This window comes from Osmerus mordax, chromosome 9 (genome assembly GCF_038355195.1).
Source record: "Osmerus mordax isolate fOsmMor3 chromosome 9, fOsmMor3.pri, whole genome shotgun sequence".
NCBI lineage: Eukaryota > Metazoa > Chordata > Actinopteri > Osmeriformes > Osmeridae > Osmerus > Osmerus mordax.
Window position 1 is genome coordinate 17,199,256 of NC_090058.1, and position 20,617 is coordinate 17,219,872.

General features: G+C 46.4%; 1 protein-coding gene across 3 annotated transcripts; it reads right to left on the minus strand.

The window, feature by feature from the left end:
• Positions 1-493: 493 nt before the first annotated feature.
• Positions 494-20,008, minus strand: pld1a (phospholipase D1a). 3 transcript variants are annotated; one of them, XM_067242693.1, is made up of 26 exons: positions 19,870-20,008; positions 14,149-14,370; positions 13,830-13,999; positions 13,598-13,740; positions 13,152-13,263; positions 12,716-12,781; positions 12,316-12,374; positions 11,985-12,077; positions 11,721-11,873; positions 11,388-11,537; positions 11,141-11,224; positions 10,204-10,285; positions 9,139-9,249; positions 8,822-9,007; positions 8,502-8,718; positions 7,465-7,599; positions 6,824-6,942; positions 6,497-6,610; positions 6,261-6,371; positions 5,775-5,863; positions 5,542-5,655; positions 5,321-5,370; positions 5,083-5,217; positions 4,115-4,268; positions 3,661-3,778; positions 494-2,745 (listed from the first exon to the last, which is right to left on the minus strand). In XM_067242693.1, the coding sequence occupies exons 2-26, from the start codon at positions 14,336-14,338 to the stop codon at positions 2,521-2,523; spliced, it is 3,180 nt and encodes a 1,059-aa protein (XP_067098794.1). In that variant the 5' UTR covers positions 14,339-14,370; positions 19,870-20,008; the 3' UTR covers positions 494-2,520. The 3 variants fall into 3 exon arrangements, with proteins under 3 accessions (XP_067098794.1, XP_067098795.1, XP_067098796.1); XM_067242694.1 differs by lacking the exon at positions 11,985-12,077; XM_067242695.1 differs by lacking the exons at positions 13,598-13,740; positions 13,830-13,999; positions 14,149-14,370; positions 19,870-20,008 and having other exon boundaries at positions 12,716-12,873; positions 13,152-13,250.
• Positions 20,009-20,617: the final 609 nt, after the last annotated feature.

The following is a 20,617-nucleotide window of genomic DNA, read 5'->3' on the forward strand; positions in this document are numbered from 1 at the left end:
CCTCAATGGAACCACTTTAGCCCCAGCTAATTTGTTGACTTAAATTAAGGTTCATTTGGGATTTAATCCTAAATTTTCCCCTGAGAAAGTGATGTGATTTAATGACAATACTCATCTGCTAATCATACCATACACCATTGAAATACAACAATGAGCTACCTGTGTTTCTTCTGGAACATGGCCTGAAGTGGAAACAGCTCAGCTAGGAACCAGTAATACATCTCCAGTATGGACCAGACATGCCAAGAAACACCCATGGTCTCATGCAGGGTGTGTGTATTGTAAGTGTGGATTTCACCATCTGCTTAATGACAGGTAACTGTCTAGCTGCGTATCTCCTCACCTGCCAACCGAGAGGAAGAAGCTGGAGAACGAGTTAGATCAGCGTCAGAGTCAATTTCCTCAAAATCAAACTGCATGAGTGATTAGTGTTTTATGTGAAACTCTTGCACACACACACACAGACAAACACACTGACACGCAAACAAATACATAACATAACACTCCCATGTTTATTCAGGCAACAGCGTGCGGTACAAACAGATATAAACACAGTTGAATGCAGAAAGGAACTGTGCAAAAAAGACAAGATGAATACAGAGAAACGGCGTGTACAGGCCACAGGCGGCAGCGTCAGCAAGTCTGTGGTTGTTTCACTGCTTCATTGCAGAAAACACCGGCACTTTACAGTTTTTCACAATTGCTAAAACACTAAACCCCATTCTCTGAATCGAATGTTCAGTGGCCTAAACCCATTTGTCAAATCAGACACTCTTTTGGCAAAACTCTAAACACATTCTCATTCACTAAAAACATTTTGCACTGTGATGCACTTGTACTGCAAAATTGTAAACACAGGCGGCAAACAGTAAACACAACTACAACACAGTTGTCATCTGTGAAACAAACTACATCCGGCACACCAAAGGGTCTTTCCCACGTTTTTTGTTTGTTCTTTGTTGACATTACTACTGTAAGTTGTGATGGTTACTGTAATATTTTCTTTATTGCTAAAGGCAGTTAAGGTGTATACATAAACAAATTTTTCTTTACGTGTAACTACATGCCCTGGATGCTGTGTTCTCAATTTTTTTTTGTGTTGTGTCTAATGATTGCTCCATAGTGTTTATATATTGATTTGCTGTGTTTATGATCTGAAAGCATTGTTTGATTTTGAGCACAGGTTAAAAAGTTTAGGGGCGAGGGTTTGATTTCGCCAGAAGAGTCAGAGGTTTGGGAAATGTCGTTTGAAGATGTTTTGTGTTTACAGTTTTAAGAAAATGGGTGACAGTTTCAAGAAATGTGTTTTATCGATTGTGAAAAACTGTAACTTTATATCTTGACAAACCACAGAGAGAACACATGTCTAACCATCTATTCAACAGATAAGTGAGGTGGATCAAACCATATCCGCTTGGCTAACAGAGACAGAGATGCTGTAGGAAACATATACTAAAGACCAGGCACAACTGTAGTTTAGGAAGCTATCCTGCCTCTACTACTGAGTTTGTTGAGGTATTGTACATGACATGTCAGGTAGCTTCCTCTGGTGGCTTGAAGGAGGAATGACACGAGAGTGACCCATTGTTCAGGAAAATGTCACTCCCTCCACAGAAAGATCACCTTACCCTTTCTGTCTCAGCTATGTCTTCCTCTCATTCTTTTTTCACACATCTGTCTCTTTCTGTCATGCCTTCTTTCTCTATGTTCATCTTCATGACACTGGCGTCATCTTCTTTTATACAGACAGGCAGCATTTGAACAGCAACTGTCACTCCCAATCCTCTGTTAACCGGAGAGTGAAACACCATTCCACTGCCTCACTGTGATACTATGAACTGTTCTCAGACCTGTGATTGACTCATGCGTCATATCAGCCATGTTAGTAAGATAGTTAGTTATAGCTACACAGTGGGAGCTTACTAAACACAGCCGGTACAGATAATACAATATTATCTTTCAGGAAAAAACTGGTGCCCCAGTTAAAAGTTAGCTTCAAGAAAACGCGTTGGCACATTGAAGACACGTGAATATTTACATTTCACATTCTTGTTGAAAAAATTCATGTAATTTCAGAAGATCTTAACAGCAAATACAGCCTCTACAGGAAGCATGTAGGTGATTGTGTGTGTCATTACGTGCTGTGCATGTAGTGCGAGAGGCAACAGACTCTACAACAGAAAGCAACAGGCCTAGTGAACGGAAAACAGACGTGATCACAGTACACACAATGACAGGCCCAGCTCCGGAGATAACCCAAGAATGGCTCTCAGTCCCTTCTCTCCAGCTCCAGTTTATAGGTCCAGAGATCAGTTCAAGTCCTCCTAATGCCAGAAACATTTAGACCATGTCTAGTCCTACAGGACAGGTCCAGATAGAGAACGCAGGTTTTGGTTACTGTACTGGTCATGATCCTGGATGTAGTTTCAGTCCTAGTGCTGGTTTTAGTACCAGTTCCTGGTTCTAGTTCCACATGTGTTGCTAGTACTGGTTGTGGCCCTGTCCTTGGTTCTATAGCTCTTAAGTCCAGAGCTCCGTGGGGACCATGGCCTCCTTGGTTCCAACCGAGGGCATGAGGTTCTCCTCGGACAGGAAATCCAGAGGGAACTGGACCAAGAATCCCCGAATCCTGCGCAGCTCCTCCTGGGCCCTTCCCGGATCGGACTGGGCCAGACCGGGCTGGGACTGGTACTGCTCTAGCTCCGCCATGTTACGCACCAGGGAGGTGGGAAGACAGCGGAACACCTGCACACAGCCACAGAACACAAACACAAATGGACACGCGCGTGAACGTACGCCCACTCGTAAACAAACAGACATTCACACATTCACACAAACACACACATGTACACGCCACTGTGGTGATAAACAGCAAATGTTTACTCCTCGACAGGTCTGCAAACGCCTTTGTAAACCGAGATTTGTAGAACAAATCGTTTTAACAAATCGAGGAGACAAAGTGTTTGCTGACCTGTCGAGGAGTAAACATTTGGTTTCTTATATAATACAACAATACGTGGGAAGATCCCAAATCAAACACGTCGAATCTGGAGCAGACGCCATGTTGTCAGAGCAATCAGCTGCACTTGCACTGGTGACGTCACTAAACCTCCAAGGCAACATATCAACAACATCAATTCGTCTTCTGTCTGCTTCAGATACTTCTTTAAAACGGGAAGCGATTGCGGTGCGTTTGCGGACCTGTGCAAACACCATATTTGGTTGTTTTATTTTGGGGGGGGGAAATTTAGGCTACTTTGTTGCCGAGCAGATGCCACGTTGTTAAGGTCAATGACTACATCTCCAAGGCAACAGCTTGTTGCTAGGTCCATAAAACCGCTTATTTACCTCTGCGAACTTTCAGGAGGTATATAAACGGTATTATTAACTTTTGAGAACGTCTTCTGGACCAATAGGAACAGCGTATTGGTCCAATTATTACACTAGTATATAAGAAACCCAAACACGTTTCAAACAACAGCATCCCCAGGTGTATGGCAGAACTCAGTTTCACCAGTTTATTTTGGTCATCACACAAAACATGCTAACGTTTCTGGGCACTGTTCTTTTTCTCAAAGTTAGCGAGTGCTACCGTACACCTTTGGATGTTGTGTTTTGTAGGATGTGTTTGTATCGTCATCGCGGTGTCATCTTACACACCTTCTCATAGATTGTGGCGTTGCGTCCAGCTGTGGTCATCCACACATCCTTGTAGAAACGTTCACTGATGGGATCTGACACGTCTATACTGGAGTCAGTGTGTCCACCCAAGATGTTCCTGCCATGAGATCGCACACACATATAAACACACATGGGAGTCAGGTGGCTGAGCGGTTAGGGTATCGGGCTAGTAATCAGAAGGTTGCCGGTTTGATTCCCGACCGTGCAAAATGACGTGTCATTGGGCAAGGCACTTCACCCTACTTGCCTCGGGGGAATGTCCCTGTACTTACTGCAAGTCGCTCTGGATAAGAGCGTCTACTAAATGTGATGTAAATGTACATACACACACACACTCATATAAACACACAGATTTAAACAGTTGTGTAGAGCATCTACAGAGTAGAGCAATTGCTGTGACTTTCCCAGAAAATACACACACACACACACACACCTGAAGCACTCGAGGCGTAGCTGCAGTGCGTATCGTCCGGCCTGGTACACCTCACCATCCATAATGGAGGGAACCATTTCAGAGTCCTCCACAATCACTGCCACCTCGCTGTCACGCTTCCCCAGCATGCTCCGGTCATTGATGTTGGCAGAACCTAAAGCACACACACACACCAACACACAGCACGATATACACACACAAACACACATAGATATGCACGTGCACGCAGGCATACACACACACACACGACGCACAATGATGTACAGGCACAGACGCAAACAAACACACACATACACTGAAAGGTTTCAAACTTGCCCGTATGTGCTTTCTTCAAAGGAATGTTCTGCAGTTAAGTCTCTTTTATGTTTTATATCAAGCCTCTCTCCTCACCAATACACACACACGCGCACACACACACAGACACCAGACAAGATCTATCTTCCTAGAAAGGATGGATGTTCTTTGATGGTGTAACTCAGACAGACAGATTGGGGCACATGGAACAGATGATAGAAATGAAAAGCATGACTAAAGGTCACGTCTCTTCCATCAGTCATGTCTGACAAGGCACTGCCTCCTGCAGGAAATGGGGAGTCAGATGGCTGAGCGGTTAGGGAATCGGGCTAGTAATCAGAAGGTTGCCAGATCGATTTCCCGGCCGTGCAAAAATGACTGCAAGGCACTTCACCCTACTTGCCTCGGGGAATGTCCCTGTACTTACTGTAAGTCGCTCTGGATAAGAGCGTCTGCTAATTGAATAAATGTAAATGTAATGTAAATGATCTGGAACGGCTGTACAACCGTTCACCAGTAGGAGGAGCTATGGAGCTGTGTTTGAGCAGCCAGTCTTACTTTCTGGGTCAGGATAGGACAACACACATAATCACACATGCACAAATACACACGCACGCCATCCCCACCCTATGCACCTACACATACACACACCACCCCACCCTGCGCATGCGTACCGATGATGACGGTGTTGTCGTCGGCGATGAGCAACTTGCTGTGGATGTAGATGAGCTCAGTGATCAGGCTTCCCTCCAGCTCTGCATGGGTCCTCATACCAGCAAAGGAGATGTAGTTCATCCACTGGTCGTCCACTGGAAGTGGGGCAGAGTCAGAATCAGAGGGGGTGTGTATTGTACGTGTGTGGTTATTTGTGCATTTCTATGTGTTTTGTGTGTGTGTGTGTGTTTCACTTACTCTCCTTCTTCAGCTGGGAGATGATGGAGAATTCCCCTCTGATCATGGTTCTGTAGAGAGCAGAGTTTGTAGGATGTTATGGTCTGTTCTTTTGTCTGGCCAGGTCTGAAAAGGGCTCATGGTTTTGTCTGAACAGGTCAGGTCTAGCCTGGACTGGTGGTCTGGTCCAATCCGGTCCAGTCTGGTTTGATCCGGTCTGGTGAGGTATAATGTCTCTGTACCTGTAGTTGAAATGCATGACGGCCTGAATGGCGTTCCCCCCTCCGGTGGTGATGTCACCCTCGAAGCCAGGCAGCAGGGGGGTCACCACATACACACGGAACTTTTTCCCCTCCCTACACACACGCACACATACACACACGGGCACACACACACACAGGCACACACATAGTTATAGTCTGCACGAACACACACACTGATCCCCCTCATCATCCCTGTCTTGGGACAGACGTACTTGTGTGCTCGGATGATCCTCTCGATGATGGCGTCTCCGATTCGGTTGTACACCATCTTGTTGTCTGCACAGCTAATGAAGAACTGGTTCTGAGGCACAGAGATGGGGTTGACTTCCAGTCAGGTATATCTAAGCTTTATGTCAGCCTATGTTGCATTCTGATACACATATGTCAAGTCTATTTGATGTTATGTCATGCATGTGTAGGTGTCATGTACATGTACACGTTCCTACAAGTGACTGTATACCGTTTTTAGCCTCTGCATTGTGTACTGTACATCTATTTAATACTATATCATATATGTGTACCTCTATGTAGTGCTATGTCATGTATTATGTGCCTCTACGTAGATTTAGTGTCATGTGTATGTACCTCAATGTAGATACAGGGTCATGTCTGTGTTGCTGTGCAATGAAATGTCACGTAGATGCGCCTCTATGCAGTTTTATGTCATGCACATGTAGTTCTATGTCATGTATGTGTACCTCTATGTAGATGTAGTGCTTGCTCCTGGCGATGGTCTGGATGTAGGCCTGGTGGATGGAGTCTTCATGGTGCTTTATACCTGCTGACCAGTCTGCTGCCGACCTCAGGACCTGAGAGGAGAAAGTACAATCAGGGAGAGTATGTGTGTATGTGTGTCCTATACATTTGCAAGTTTGTGTACCTATCGCTACCGTATTATTCGTAAATGTGTGTGTGTATGTATGTATGTTCTCACCTGCACTTTGGTATTGACACAGTCAGTGACCTGGTAGTGCAGCTGGTTTGCACTGGTGTGAGACTTGGGGAGTAGGAAGGGATAGTAAAGAGACCGGTACTTGGGCTTCATTATCTGGAAGAGTGAGGGGGAGTGAGAAGGAAGGAAGGAAGGAAGGAAGGAAGGAAAGGGGGGAGGAGAGAGAGAAAGGGAGAGAGAGAAAGCGGAAGAGGAACATCAAATGTACAATTACATGAGAGGAATGGAAAGGACCGTTCCCATTTTTCCGACAGATCAAGGTGTATTCATGACCTTATTCAGATGTGTGTATGTTGTTGTGTGTGTTACTTTGGTAAAGTTCCAGCGCTGGATGAAGTGTCGGGCCACGTCTCTGGCTGCTTTCCCATGAACCACTGAGGCAATGTCATGCCAGGGCATTCTGGGAGTGGTGTACCTGTCTATGAAGTCTGGAGGGAAAAGGGAGAGAGGAGGGGAAAAAGTGAGGAAGAGGAGGGAAATGAAGGGAGGTTATGTAAAGGGAGAATGAGGTAGAATAAAGAGCAGAGAGAGGGAGGAAGGAGGAGAAAAGGGGAGGGAGAGGATAAATGAGGGAGGGGTTGGGAGGAGAGGAGGGAGAGAGGATATGAGTGAGGGAGGAGGGAGAGGAAAAGGAAACAAGGGAGAGAAAGAGGGAGAGAGGGAGAGAAAAGAAGAAAATATAAAAAATGCAAAGTGGGGCCCTTTAGGGTTGGGGTTCCTGTTAGGGTTCCAATTTTTAGCAGGAAGTGATGCTTTTATTTCCCTCTGGTAATGTCTGGAAAAAATCTTAAATGGAAACCAATTACCACAGCCAATAACACACAGCTCCTGTGTGTATGTGTGTCTCCATCTCTCCCCCTTCTCATTATCTCAACCACCCTCCTCTCTCTCCAATTAATGACCATATTGACCGATGGAGCCAGTCTTGTGTGTGTATGTGTGCGCCTTACCATCGAAAGGTTTTTCCAGCTGAATCCAGTCCTTGTAGATAAGGTTGGAGTAGTCCTTGCCGTGCCAGAAACGAGTGTTGCCCAGGAGTTCTCCCACCCCAGTCTGCAAGCTGATGCTCTTCACAGAACCACTACCTACAGTACAGAATATATATAAGGATTTTGACTATCTACCTACAGTACAGAAGATATATAAGGACTTAGATTCTCTACCTTCAGTACACAAGATATATAAGGACTTAGACTATCTACCTACAGTACAGAAAATATATAAGGACTTAGACTATCTACCTACAGTACAGGAGATATGAGGACTTAGACATGCGTAGTGTTGTTGTAGAGTTGTGTGTCGTCGTTGTAGTGTTGTGGTGTCATAGTATGGTGTGATGTGGCAGGGTAGTAGTGTGTTGTTGTAGTGGCGCTACAACACTATGACAACACACTCTTTTGAGCCTGGCTCCGAACTGGACCTCAAACTGCAATGGATAATGGTGTTGTGGTGTAGAGGTGTGTTGTCGTGCCATGGTGTGTGATGTGTTATCATAGTGTAGCGGTGTGTTGGCACAGTGTTGTAGTGTAGTGGTGTATTTTCGTAGTGTAGTGATGTATTGTCATAGTGTAGGGGTGTGTTGTTGTAGTGTAGTGGTGTGTCGTTGTAGTGTAGTGGTGTATTGTTGTAGTGTAGTGGTGTGTTGTTGTAGTGTAGTGGTGTGTCGTTGTAGTGTAGTGGTGTATTGTTGTAGTGTAGTGGTGTGTCGTTGTAGTGTAGTGGTGTGTGGTCGTAGTGTAGTGGTATGTCGTTGTAGTGTAGTGGTGTATTGTCATAGTGTAGTGGTGTGTCGTTGTAGTGTAGTGGTGTGTTGTTAATAGTGGTGTGTCGTTGTAGTTTAGTGGTGTGTTGTGTAGTGGTGTGTCGTTGTAGTTTAGTGGTGTGTTGTGTAGTGGTGTGTTGTTGTAGTGTAGTGGTGTGTCGTTGTAGTGTAGTGGTGTGTTGTCTCAGTGGAGGAGGGGGGGGGGGGGGGGTCATTGGGGCTGACCTGTACTGTCGATGCTGCTGATACTATCAGAGTGATGGAGGGTGTGTTTGTGCAGGTGCTTGTACAGGCTGAAACGAGTCTTCCTGGTTCGACCAATTCCCTTCAGCTTTGGCAGCTCCGCTTTCTCTATCGATGGCGCCCCACCTCTCCCGTTGCTATGGGTAACACAGTCATTCGAGGACACCCCCCTACTGGCTGGAGTGTTTGCGTTGGCAGCCTTAGGTAGGAGGCACAGAAAACAGGTTAAAGAGTGTTGTGTGTATGTGGGTGTTGTGAGCCCACGGGTGTGTGTTGTGTGTATACGTGTGTGTGTATCTGACCTGCTCCATAGCAACAGAGCGTGTCACGCTCCCCACGTCTGTCAGGCGGTGTTCTCTGTCATCCCAGCGACCATACGCCAGGTCAATCCCGCCCACGAAGGCCACTGATTGGTCGATGACAATGATCTTCTCGTGATGCGCCCAAAGGTAGACAGAGGACGAGACGTGGTCTGGGTGGCGCATCACCTGCAGGACACACACACACACACAGGCACACACACACAGATGCACACACAAACACACACATGCACAGCTAGTAAGAGTTGGCTTCCCCTGTAGTGTACCTCCAGTGGGGGGTGTGGAGCTGAGGGACATACCTTGATGTTGGGGTGCAGGTGCATCAGAGTCCTCTTGCTGTATTCACTGTTAATGCCCAGTGCTAGCTCCACCTCCTTGTACAGCATCACAAACACTCGCACGCCTTGTTGCTGGGGAGACACACACACAAAGACAATCTATCATCTCAGGGACTGAGATGGCCATGGCAGACGCTAGATGTCTTGTACCATTTCTGGATTGATTTGGACGTATGTTTGGGATCCTTGTCCTGCTGAAGGATCCAACAACAACCCAGTTGTAGTGTCCTGGCAGCCAGATTCACATTTAATCATTCCTGCTATTTCATGGAGTTCCTGATGTCACATGTCCGAACAAGGTTCCCTGAATGTGGGCATATGGTATCACCTATATGTATCTTGGAAAATAAAAACCATCCTCTTCACTGAGAATGAGGGCAAAATAGACTTAGGTCCTCTTTCAGATGAGTTTAAAACAGTTCCAGTTGCTTTTAACATTTTAAGGATGGCCCTAAAAGAGGAGTCAGATGAGTAGCAATGTTTTACAACCATTCTCTGACTTATCAAGCTCAACACACTTTGCCCTGATTTGGGGGAAATGTCCCTATGTGTAAGGGAATATTGCCTGTGTCACTCAAATTCATACCCCTATGAAACAGTAAGTGATGGACACTGATCTACTTAAAAGGATAGAAATTGAAAAATGCTTAATTTACATTTTGTTCCTAAACATCTATACTGTAAGAGTGCCAATAATTGTGGGACATGTGTTTTTCATTGTATTTTTTGTTTTGTCAAATACTTTCTTGATTTTCTTTCTCAGAATACATTTACTTCAATTAAAAGAATTCAGCTGAATTTTGGAATTTAATCACCTTTACCAGGACTGCCAATAATTCCGGAGTTGACTGTATATGGATATACACACTTCTGAAACAACTATCTTGTCTTTTAATGATTTTAACTCTTTGATTTCCTTTCCAAAAACAATACTTCCTGAATCAGCTGAACAGAACCTGAAGAGGCTGTAACTGGCAGCAGAGAGTCTGTGATGGACAGCACCTCCTGCAGGTTGGGGGTACTCACTGCTTTACGTTTCAGGGTGCAGTCCAACCTCCAGCGGTTGCCCTCGACGACAGGCCTCTTCAGAAAGATCTCAGGACTCAGCCTGGCGTGTAAGACACACACATACACCCACAAACAAACAAACATATGCACACACACACAGTCATAAAAACAAACATAGACACACACACACAGTCAGATACAGAAATGCAGAGAAAGACTCCACTAGTAAAAAGGTTACTTTTCCCCTCCTCCCTCCCTACACACACAGAAACTAAATTGAAGATGACATAACGGGAAGCTACATATTGTCACACACCAGCATTGTAGAGAAGTAACCAGTAGCAAGAGTTACATCACATTCGAATTCTGCTGAATCTGCCCCTGGAACAGTTTCAAACTATCAACCCTGAGCCTGTTACAGTCCCACCAGAGGGCATCCAGCAGAAACACTAACATGAACCAGATGGATCCCATAAATACAGCATACCTGTTACACAATCACACACACACATATTCACAAACATGCACACACCCAATCACACCCACACACACCAAGACACACAACCACGCCCAAGCAAATATCCACACACACGACCAACACTCACACACCTCTACACACACAAACACACACTGCTCACGAACACATGTACGGCCATGTGTGAATAGTAGCCTGGCTTATTCACAGCTCTAGCTGAAACAAGCAATGAGTTTCAACATTTTACATCTTTCACTGCCAACTGCAGAGACACCCAATGGGGAAACAGTGTCTTAGGTCAGCAGACAACCACACAGTCACACAAATGGAAACACGCCCAGATACCAAATATCCCCACATACACACACACATTATCCCCACACACACATATCCCAACACGGACACACATTATCCCCACACACACACATATCCCAACACGCACACACATATATACACACACGCACGCACACACAGACTCACCACCAGTCTGTGATGAAAATTTCTTCTTTCGCCTCCTCGAGAGCATCTGCCACGTCCTCCATATAAGTTTTCCCATTCACGTACCTACACACACACACACACAGATATATGCACACACACACACAGATATACACACACACACAGTTACACGTGCACACACAGGAACACAAAAGGAGAGGAGTCATGCAAACTACCACACGCACCCCGTTGTTTACAGTATGCAAGCCACCCCTGTCTCCGTGGTTACCACTTTGCTGGGATGTTCTCCTCTTGCTGGGCGAAAGAGCCGAAGCGATGATCGGTGAGGAAGGCCTTCCCATGTCTCCTCACAAAGTCCTCTATGGCCTGGCCCCACCAGCGTGCATGTCTGTAGCTGCTGCACTTCAGCACCAGGGTCCTGCACACACACACGCGCGCGCACACACACAACACACACATCACACACACGCATCCCAAGGTCAACTCTCCATCTCTTCGAAAGCAAAGGTCTGACATGCATGTACATACCCCCCCCCCCCCCCCAAATACACACAAACAAGCACACGCTAAAACATTGATACATAGAAATGCATGTACACACCTAGAGAGACAGTCAATGCGCACGCCGTGTTTGGTCTCTGTGTCTTTGGAGTCCATCTTGATTCGGAACTCCTTGTCCACCAGCAGGACGAAGGAGATGGCCCCGGTGTCTGGCTTCATGTAGAGCAGGAAGGAATCCTTCACCACCAGCCAACTACACACACACACACACACACACATGGAGGCATGGCATTTTTAAGTTTATCTGTGCATGTGTGTGTGTGTGTGTGGGGGGGGGGGGGGGTGGGGGGGGGAGGAGACTGACCGTTTGGACCAGCGGTAGCAGACTTCATTGTGACCGCAGCAGTTCATGCCGGGGATGCGGTGTCCTCCAGACCGTTTGTAAATCATCCCCTCCCTGGAGCACACACACACACACATGCACACACACACACACACATGCACACAAACGGCCATACATACATCACACACAGGCTGTGTGAGGAAGTATGTTCAGTGTAATTTTACATGCAGCACAGAGTAAAACAATAAAACCACTTCAGTGAGAAGCTGACATATTCATCTTGTTTCAGATAAGCAAAACCAGCAGTAAAGGGCTGGATGGTATTTCTAAATATGGAGGAGATGTTCCTTACAGGCCTTTAGGACCAAGGTCGTGGATGAAGGACATTTGGCTGATGTCTATGAACTCCATCTGAAGCACAGAGAACACAGCTGTCATCATGACCTCTCTGAGCTAGAACACAAAGTATTAGTACCAGTACTGTGAACTAAAACACTCATACTGTTATTACCAGTACGGTGAACTAAAACACTCATACTGTTATTACCAGTATGGTGAACTAAAACACTCATACTGTAATTACCAGTACGGTGAACTAAAACACTCATACTGTTATTACCAGTATGGTGAACTTAAACACTTATACTGTAATTACCAGTACGGTGAACTAAAACACTCATACTGTTATTACCTGTACTGTGAACCACAATACACATACTGTTATTATCTGTACTGTGGACTACAGTACTCACAGTGTGATGGTATTTCCTGTACATGGCCATTCTCAGCAACTTGTTTAGGTAGTCCTCCAATTGTCTCTGTAGAGACACACAGTAACAGATGTTGTCCTGTTTTTCTCCTGTCATTCTCTACATCACTAGTTAATCGTATCCGGTGTAACAGTGGTCTCCTTGTCGTGAGATCATCACATCAGAAGCAACAATGGTCAGAACAGAAGGAAGACAGTGTTAGAGCACAAGGTCGTGAAGACATTTCTCTGCCCACAGAGCTCATAGTCACCGCAGCACACACACTCACACACACACACAAACACACACACACACACGCTCTCAGACACACACACACACTCACAAACACACACACAGATACTCACTCACACACACACACACACTCTCAGACACACACACACACACACTCACATACGCACACACGCTCTCAGACACGTACCCTCCTGCTGGAGACCTGCTCATCCTGTGCCAGCTCATCTCCGTTACCCCGGGGCAAAGAGGGCATCTCCCTCACCTCGCTCTTCCTCACACTCTTCCTCCTCACTGTGTGACTGTGTCAGGATGGAGGGATCGAGGTCACAGAAAGAGTGAGATAGAGGGAAAAGACGTACATGATGAATGTGTGTGCATTGTTGCGTGTGAGTGTCTGCGTGTGTGTATCTGTATGTATGAGTGTGTGTGAGTGTGTGTGTGTATGCATTTGTGTGTGTGTACCTGCGCGAGGGCAGAGGGTGTGTGTGTGTACCTGTGCGAGGGCAGAGGGTGTGTGTGTGTGCGCGTGTGTGTGTGTACCTGCGCGAGGGCAGAGGGTGTGTGTGTGTACCTGCGCGAGGGCAGAGGGTGTGTGTGTGTACCTGCGCGAGGGCAGAGGGTGTGTGTGTGTACCTGCGCGAGGGCAGAGGGATCCTCATCAAGGTCTTGTAGCGGAGCAGCTCTCTGTGCAGCTCCAGGAAGTGCTTCTCCTTCCTCTTCACCACCCAGGAGAACTCTCCATGTCTGAGCTCTATCCGGAACACCGCAGGGAGAGACTGCACACACACACACGCACGCAGACATCCTCCAGCTGTGTTCGGGATTTGAGCTTTGTGTGTTTGTGCTTGTGTGGATGTGTGTGTACCTTGTTGACGCTCCTGTTTTGGGTGATGTTGAAGCGGTCCTGGTTAGCGGTGAACCTCTCCACCTCCAGGATCCTGGCTGTGATGGGCAGGGTGGGCAGGTAGATCCGGGCGCTGGCCTCCTTAAAGCCCACCGTCTCATACACAGCAGAGAAGGGGATACGACAGTCCCCTGCACAGTCACCATGGTCACAGAGAGAGAGAGAAAGAAAGAGGGGGAGAGAGGCAAAAACTGTGAGATAAAAAGGAAGACAGTGAGAAAGAGAGAGAAATATGACATTGTATCTATCCAAGAGCAGAATTGAATACACACACACACACCTATATGGTGTGCAGCATCAAAGTCAGTCTCCTCCCCCTCTCCCAGGTCCAGTTCTCGGGTGTCCAGGCTCTCAACCACGTCGGCCATCTTGCTTCTGGCTCGTGCGCCTGGCTCGTCAGCTTTGATGTCAGAGGGTTCAAAGGTCACCAGGTTTTGCCTGCTTGTGTTGGATGTAGCTTTTCCCACCATGCCTAGCACTTAGCTTCTGGAGCAGGGTGAACCTGGGAGAAGGAGGAGAAGGAGGAGCAGGAGTAGGAAAGGTGGAAGCAGGATGAGGAGCAAGAGAAGGAAGAGGAGTGGGAACAAGACAAACCCAAATGGAAGAGGAGAAGGAGAGAAATAAACAGAAGAAAAGAGAAAAAACATCAGTTTTTTAAGTGATCTGGCAGCCTCGATGTGACTGGAAGAGAAGGGTTTTGTTCTCGGGGGAGGTGAGGAGGTATCCTCTCTGGGGGGGAGGGAGGAGGTATCCTCTCTGGGGGGGAGGTGAGGAGGTATCCTCTCTGGGGGGGAGGGAGGAGGTATCCTCTCTGGGGGGGAGGTGAGGAGGTATCCTCTCTGGGGGGGAGGGAGGAGGTATCCTCTCTTGGGGGGAGGTGAGGAGGTATCCTCTCTGGGGGGGAGGTGAGGAGGTATCCTCTCTGGGAGGGAGGGAGGAGGTATCCTCTCTGGAGGGGAGGGAGGAGGTATCCTCTCTGGGGGGGAGGGAGGAGGTATCCTGTCTGGGGGGGAGGTGAGGAGGTATCCTCTCTGGGGGGGAGGGAGGAGGTATCCTCTCTGGAGGGGAGGGAGGAGGTATCCTCTCTGGATGGGGAGGTGAGGAGGTATCCTCTCTGGGGGGGAGGGAGGAGGTATCCTCTCTGGGGGGGAGGGAGGGAGGAGGTATCCTCTCTGGAGGGGAGGGAGGGAGGAGGTATCCTCTCTGGGGGGGAGGGAGGAGACATTCTCTCTGGAGGGGAGGGAGGAGGTATCCTCTCTGGGGGGGAGGAAGGAGACATTCTCTCTGGAGGGGAGGGAGGGAGGGAGGAGGTGTCTCTTCCTGCAGCTGTCCCAGGTTTCACATCCACAGCCCAGAATAGATCCTCTCACAGGAAGAGCTGGGTCAGGGGTCAGGGGTCAGGGGTGCTGCTGGTTTATTGGTTCACAGTGAGCCCCTGACGGACAGGCCTCTGGGATAACATTTGGCGTTGAGCAAGGAACGGTCACGATGAGTAGGAGCATCTCCACCCACACACACACATGCACACGCACACATGCACACACACACACATGTGCACAAACACACATACACATGCACACACACGTGCACAAACACACGTACTTCTTCCCTCAGTCACTGTGTCCCTTCCACCAAACATTGCAACTACCTGAAAGTGATTGAGGATATGAGAGTTGACCCTTCAAACACACACTCTCTCACGCACATACGCAAATGCATGCACACACTCAAACACACACACTCATACATGTATACACATGTTCACACACACAGGGCTATTCTAATCGCACTACAGGAAGCTGGTGTCTGTGAGCCTGTCTGCCCATCCTGGGACAGGAATGGAAGGCATTGTCTCTCTGAGTGACAAGCAGACAGGCAGACAGACAGGCAGACACAAACGGTAGGCAGGCAGGCAGACCACAGTAATCCCAGTTCTGCTGAAAAGTCACACTCTCTATCATCAGACAGTTATACTTGCAAAACACCTATATATTTTTTTATATATAATATAATATATTACAGTATATATATATTTATATAGTATAATAGGAGGCGTCAGGTGGCTGAGCGGTTAGGGAAGCGGGCTAGTAATCTGAAGGTTGCCAGTTCGATTCCCCGGCTGTGCAAAATGACGATGTGTCCTTGGGCAAGGCACTTCACCCTACTTGCCTCAGGGGAATGTCCCTGTACTTACTGTAAGTCGCTCTGGATAAGAGCGTCTGCTAAAATGACAAAATGTAATATTATATATACATTTTAATATATCACGTTTGTGGATGTGTGATCAGCTGTTCTCCTGAGAAGAGGCCGGGCAAAATTCGCACGCAGGGCACCACGGCAACAACATTTAATTATGTCATCTGACTAGACATCTCAAAGGCACTTTCGAAGCAAGTTAGGACATGATAAACTCCTTGACAATCCCAACACACCCAAACACACACACTGACGCAGTCCATACAGAAGGAGACCTACCTTGTTGGATTGTGTCAAACACATGCTGTTGCTAGCTATTGTGTTAGCATGTGTATGTGTGACATAAGGAAGTCTTTGATGTGTACAAATTAGTATCAGTGAACATTTTGTGAATCTCTAAGAATGTGTGTGTGTGTGTGTGGGGGGGGGGGGTGCTCCTTGGGAAAAAGAACAGTGTGGTATCTCTCAGCTCTGTGTGTGTTATGAAGCTTCTGGACCGCACACACGCACACACACACACACACACAGGGTCAGCTGGAGAGGGTGGAGTGTATAGCCTACAGTATTTTCTTTCTCTCTTTCTGTCTCTTTTTTTCTGTCTCTCTCTTTCACTCGCTTATCTCTCTCAAACATAATGCATGTTGTATCCTTTATACCCAGTCCACCAGGGGAACCTTTCTCGATGAACAAATTTGACATAAACGACCCTTGTATTTTCTATTAGTGATTTTATTGCCACATCAGTTTCGTGACGCTGATGTTGTCAGAGCAACAGATGTGTGACTCACAGTTTGTCACATTGCTTTTTCATTTCATGTAATTATGTGTCATGCTGGAGTCATGATTTCAGTACCAATCAGTGGTTGATGAATACATTTTTTTGTAGCACACTTGTGCTAATGTGGATACCGTATGACGAAATAATGACACGTTGAGGACAGAGGGAGAGAACAAGAGAGTGAGAGACACGGAGAGAAAGAGATAGAAACTGTGTCTAAAGGAGCAGAAAAGTTGGGTTATCTCTTCCCTCTCCTCTGATGGAACACTGCCCGCTTCCTGCTTCCTGACTGGTCGCCATGGTGACAGTATGTCCGTCATGGAGTAGCAATTAAAAAAAAATTAAATGTTTTTTTTCTCCCTTCCTGCAATACAGCCAAAACCTCCTGAAATCTGATCAGAGTCGATATCCACAAATACACAGGAGGACAGAGGAAGATGAGTATATGAAGGAGAGGGTTAGAGGGGGACAGAGATAGGAGGAGAGCAGAACGAGATGGCGGGAAGGGGAGGGTGGAATAAAGAGTTGCCAAGAGGTACCCTATCATTTCGGAAATAGCCTTATTGTACAACGACAACGGAAAATCCAAAGTGTAATACAGGAGTGTAATCTGAGGTTGGACCCCGCTCACACACAAACACACACATACACACACAAACACTATTGTGTGTGGCTTCCTCTAGTTGACGTTCCATCTCCAGGGTCGGTGGCCAGCTCAGCTGATCCACCAGACCAGCACACAGAGAACTCCAGTAGTTCAGTTCGGTGCAGCTTGGAAGAGACAAGGAGAGACTAGAAGTGCCTCGTTTATATATATTGTTTGACATTGTTTCTTGTTTTCCCAACCTATATACATCGGTTATGTTATTAATAATTAAACAATTAAAACATTTTATGTTTTGTTAAAATATTCCCCATATCAGGGCAACAATGACCCTAGCTAACAACTTATCAGCTTAACAACCCAGCTAAAGTTAACTACATAGTTAACTAGTTTGCAAGCTATCTCCCTAGTGCCAAGCTAACTACCTATGGCTAACTACGTACAGTACCTATCTAACTAACTACCTATTGTAGCTATCTATCTACAAAGCCAACTAATGACCTAGCTAACTACATGTATGTCACATTCCCTCAAGGACAATATGCATATACTCTGCTAAAGTTTTCTTGAGATAATATCAGTTTTACAAATGGTGAATTACAATACCATAAAACTTGCACACAGATAAACAGACACACACAAGCACGTACACTCTCTCTCTCTTTCTTCTCTCTCTTTCTCTCTCACTCACACAAACACACACTCTCAATTCTTACCGAAACACAGACACACATTTACACCCATACCAAATACACACACATAAACATACGCACACACACACAAACTGACACCATAAAGATACCAACACTACTTAACAACATCGATTGCTATAGCGGTGCCAGCCTCCTCGTGGCACAGATGTCACAATGAGGGAGCGAATAAGAGAGAGGCAGTGAGAAAAGAGAGAGGGAGTGAGAAAAAGAGGTCTGTGACACCTCTATATCAGCCCACACTAAAGCTGCCATTTATCTAATCATTCACAGGGAGACAGAGCGTGAGAGAAAGAAGAGAGAAAACGAGAGAGAATAATAAGAAAGAAAGCGAGATGGGGAGAGAGAGAGAGAGAGAGAGAGAGAGAGAGAGAGAGAGAGAGAGAGAGAGAGAGAGAGAGAGAGAGAGAGAGAGAGAGGGACAGAGAAAGAAAGCAGGAGAGAGAAGGGTAATCGCCATCATTACCAGAGTTCTGTTCTACTGGCAGTAAAACAAGGAATCATTGTACAGAAGAACCAGCTACGTGTCTCTACCAGACCAGTCCTAGCCTAGTGCTAGCCCCAGCCCCAGCCTAGACCTAGCCCTAGTCCTAGTCCTAGCCATAGCCATAGCCCTAGCTCTAGCCCTAGCCCAGAGCAGCCAGTTATCCCCAGTTGAGTCATACCTCTACACACAGACATACAAAATAAACCGAATTCTGATTCTGATACAACAACAAAATTATATACACAAACAATGTAGTTCAGCACAATAAAAATGAAATATGTGCAACAAAAGCTCCATGGCAAGTGTGAGTGAAGAGGTGTCAGTGTTTAGATGTGCCAGCTTCACTAACCTACAGCTCTGTTGCCCTTCAACATTTCTTTAAAGAGTGATCCATTAAAAACTAGACTGGGTTACCACACAATGGTCTGGTCAATACATTTCTACATGTAAAAAAACCGCACACATGCTCACACACAAACGCCAAGTCAAAGGAACAGAGCTTGAGGGTTAATGTGTATTGGAATGGATACCTAGATTGTTTAGCCCATTTTCCTGTCCTGTAACATCAGCTGTGAAAACAGATGAATAGGAGAGAATGGAGAGGAAGAGAGAGAGAACACAGGAAAGGGGGAAAAGAGGGAGAGAGGAGACGACTAACTTTTCATTCCCAGACATTCCAACACCGGCAACTAACTTTACTTTAACACCAAGGTGGAGGTGAACACACACACACATACACACAAAACACAGCACACACAGATACACACACCACACATAAAATACACACACTGTCGGCACACACATCACACACACAAACCACAAACACGTGTATGGACATGTTAAAAGCTGAAATGATATATTCTTAACTAACAGTTAGGAGTCAGCAGCAACACCCATGCATAACCACAGACAGTGGTATAACCATTACTTACACACACACACATGCACACACACACATATCACCCCACAAGTGTCACCCCCTTTGTGCCCCTCACTGTAGTGTCATAGACGCACACACACCCCTCTTCTTAGACACGAATGGAGGACAGCTCGAGAGAGGGGTAGAAAAACAACAGAGAGAAAGAGTCAGGGAAAGTGACCGAAAGAGAGGGAGAAAAAGTTCAAGACGAGACTCAAAGAGAGACACAACGAGAGACAGAAAGAGAGACAGAGGTATTGAAAGAAAGAGAGACAGATATTAAAGCAAGAGAATGAGACGAACCAACCTGCTGGTTCTGTGGACGTTCGATCCACATGTTGACAGACCTGTTCGCAGTGCTCAGTAGAGTTGGCGACACAGAACACACACACACACTCCACAAGCTACACACACTGCTGTTCCTCTGTTGTGTAACTGTGTGTGTCTGCACAGACTATGAGTGAAAAGAACTCTCCCAGGACAGCCCCTAAAGGAGGGAGGAGCCTCCCTAACTCGGAACCAATCAGTGGTCCCGGAACGCGCAGACCCTCCCCACAGCCACTGTGATTGGTTGAAAGTGCTGGAATCTAGACCGGGAAGGAGGAGTTGGGCGGAGGGAAGTGTTTAACATCTCTGCAGATATACCCATCTGGACCAACAATTACAACCATCTCTCTCTCTCTTTCTTTATATATAGCCCTCTCTTCCTCTTCTCACACACACTAATATCTATCATTCTTTGACAACCTATTTCTTTCTCTCCTTAGCATCTCTCTCTTCTCCTATCCCTCCTGACATCCCTCTCTCTATCCCTCTCTCTCTCTTTGTAGAGCACAGGGCCTCCTTGACTGGAAACTGAGTTACTGATATTCACCCTCATCATCTCCATATTAGAAGTGAAGTGGGTCCGGCCATTCATAACTCACTGACAGAATTAAGCCACACGTACACACACCACACCACACACACTTGCAAACGCACGCATACACATACACATGCACACTCACACTCACGTACAAACACAAACACATGCCAAACAAACACACTCACTCACA

Bases quoted from the DNA above. Each gene is read 5' to 3' on its own strand.
- pld1a (XM_067242693.1), bottom strand. From the start codon at position 14,338: ATGGTGGGAAAAGCTACATCCAACACAAGCAGGCAAAACCTGGTGACC. The intron at 9,250-10,203 runs GTGAGTACCCCC...GTGTCTCCCCAG, and splicing joins GCACCCTGAAACGTAAAGCA to CAACAAGGCGTGCGAGTGTT. The intron at 2,746-3,660 runs GTGTGTAAGATG...GGCTGTGTGCAG, and splicing joins ACGCCACAATCTATGAGAAG to GTGTTCCGCTGTCTTCCCAC.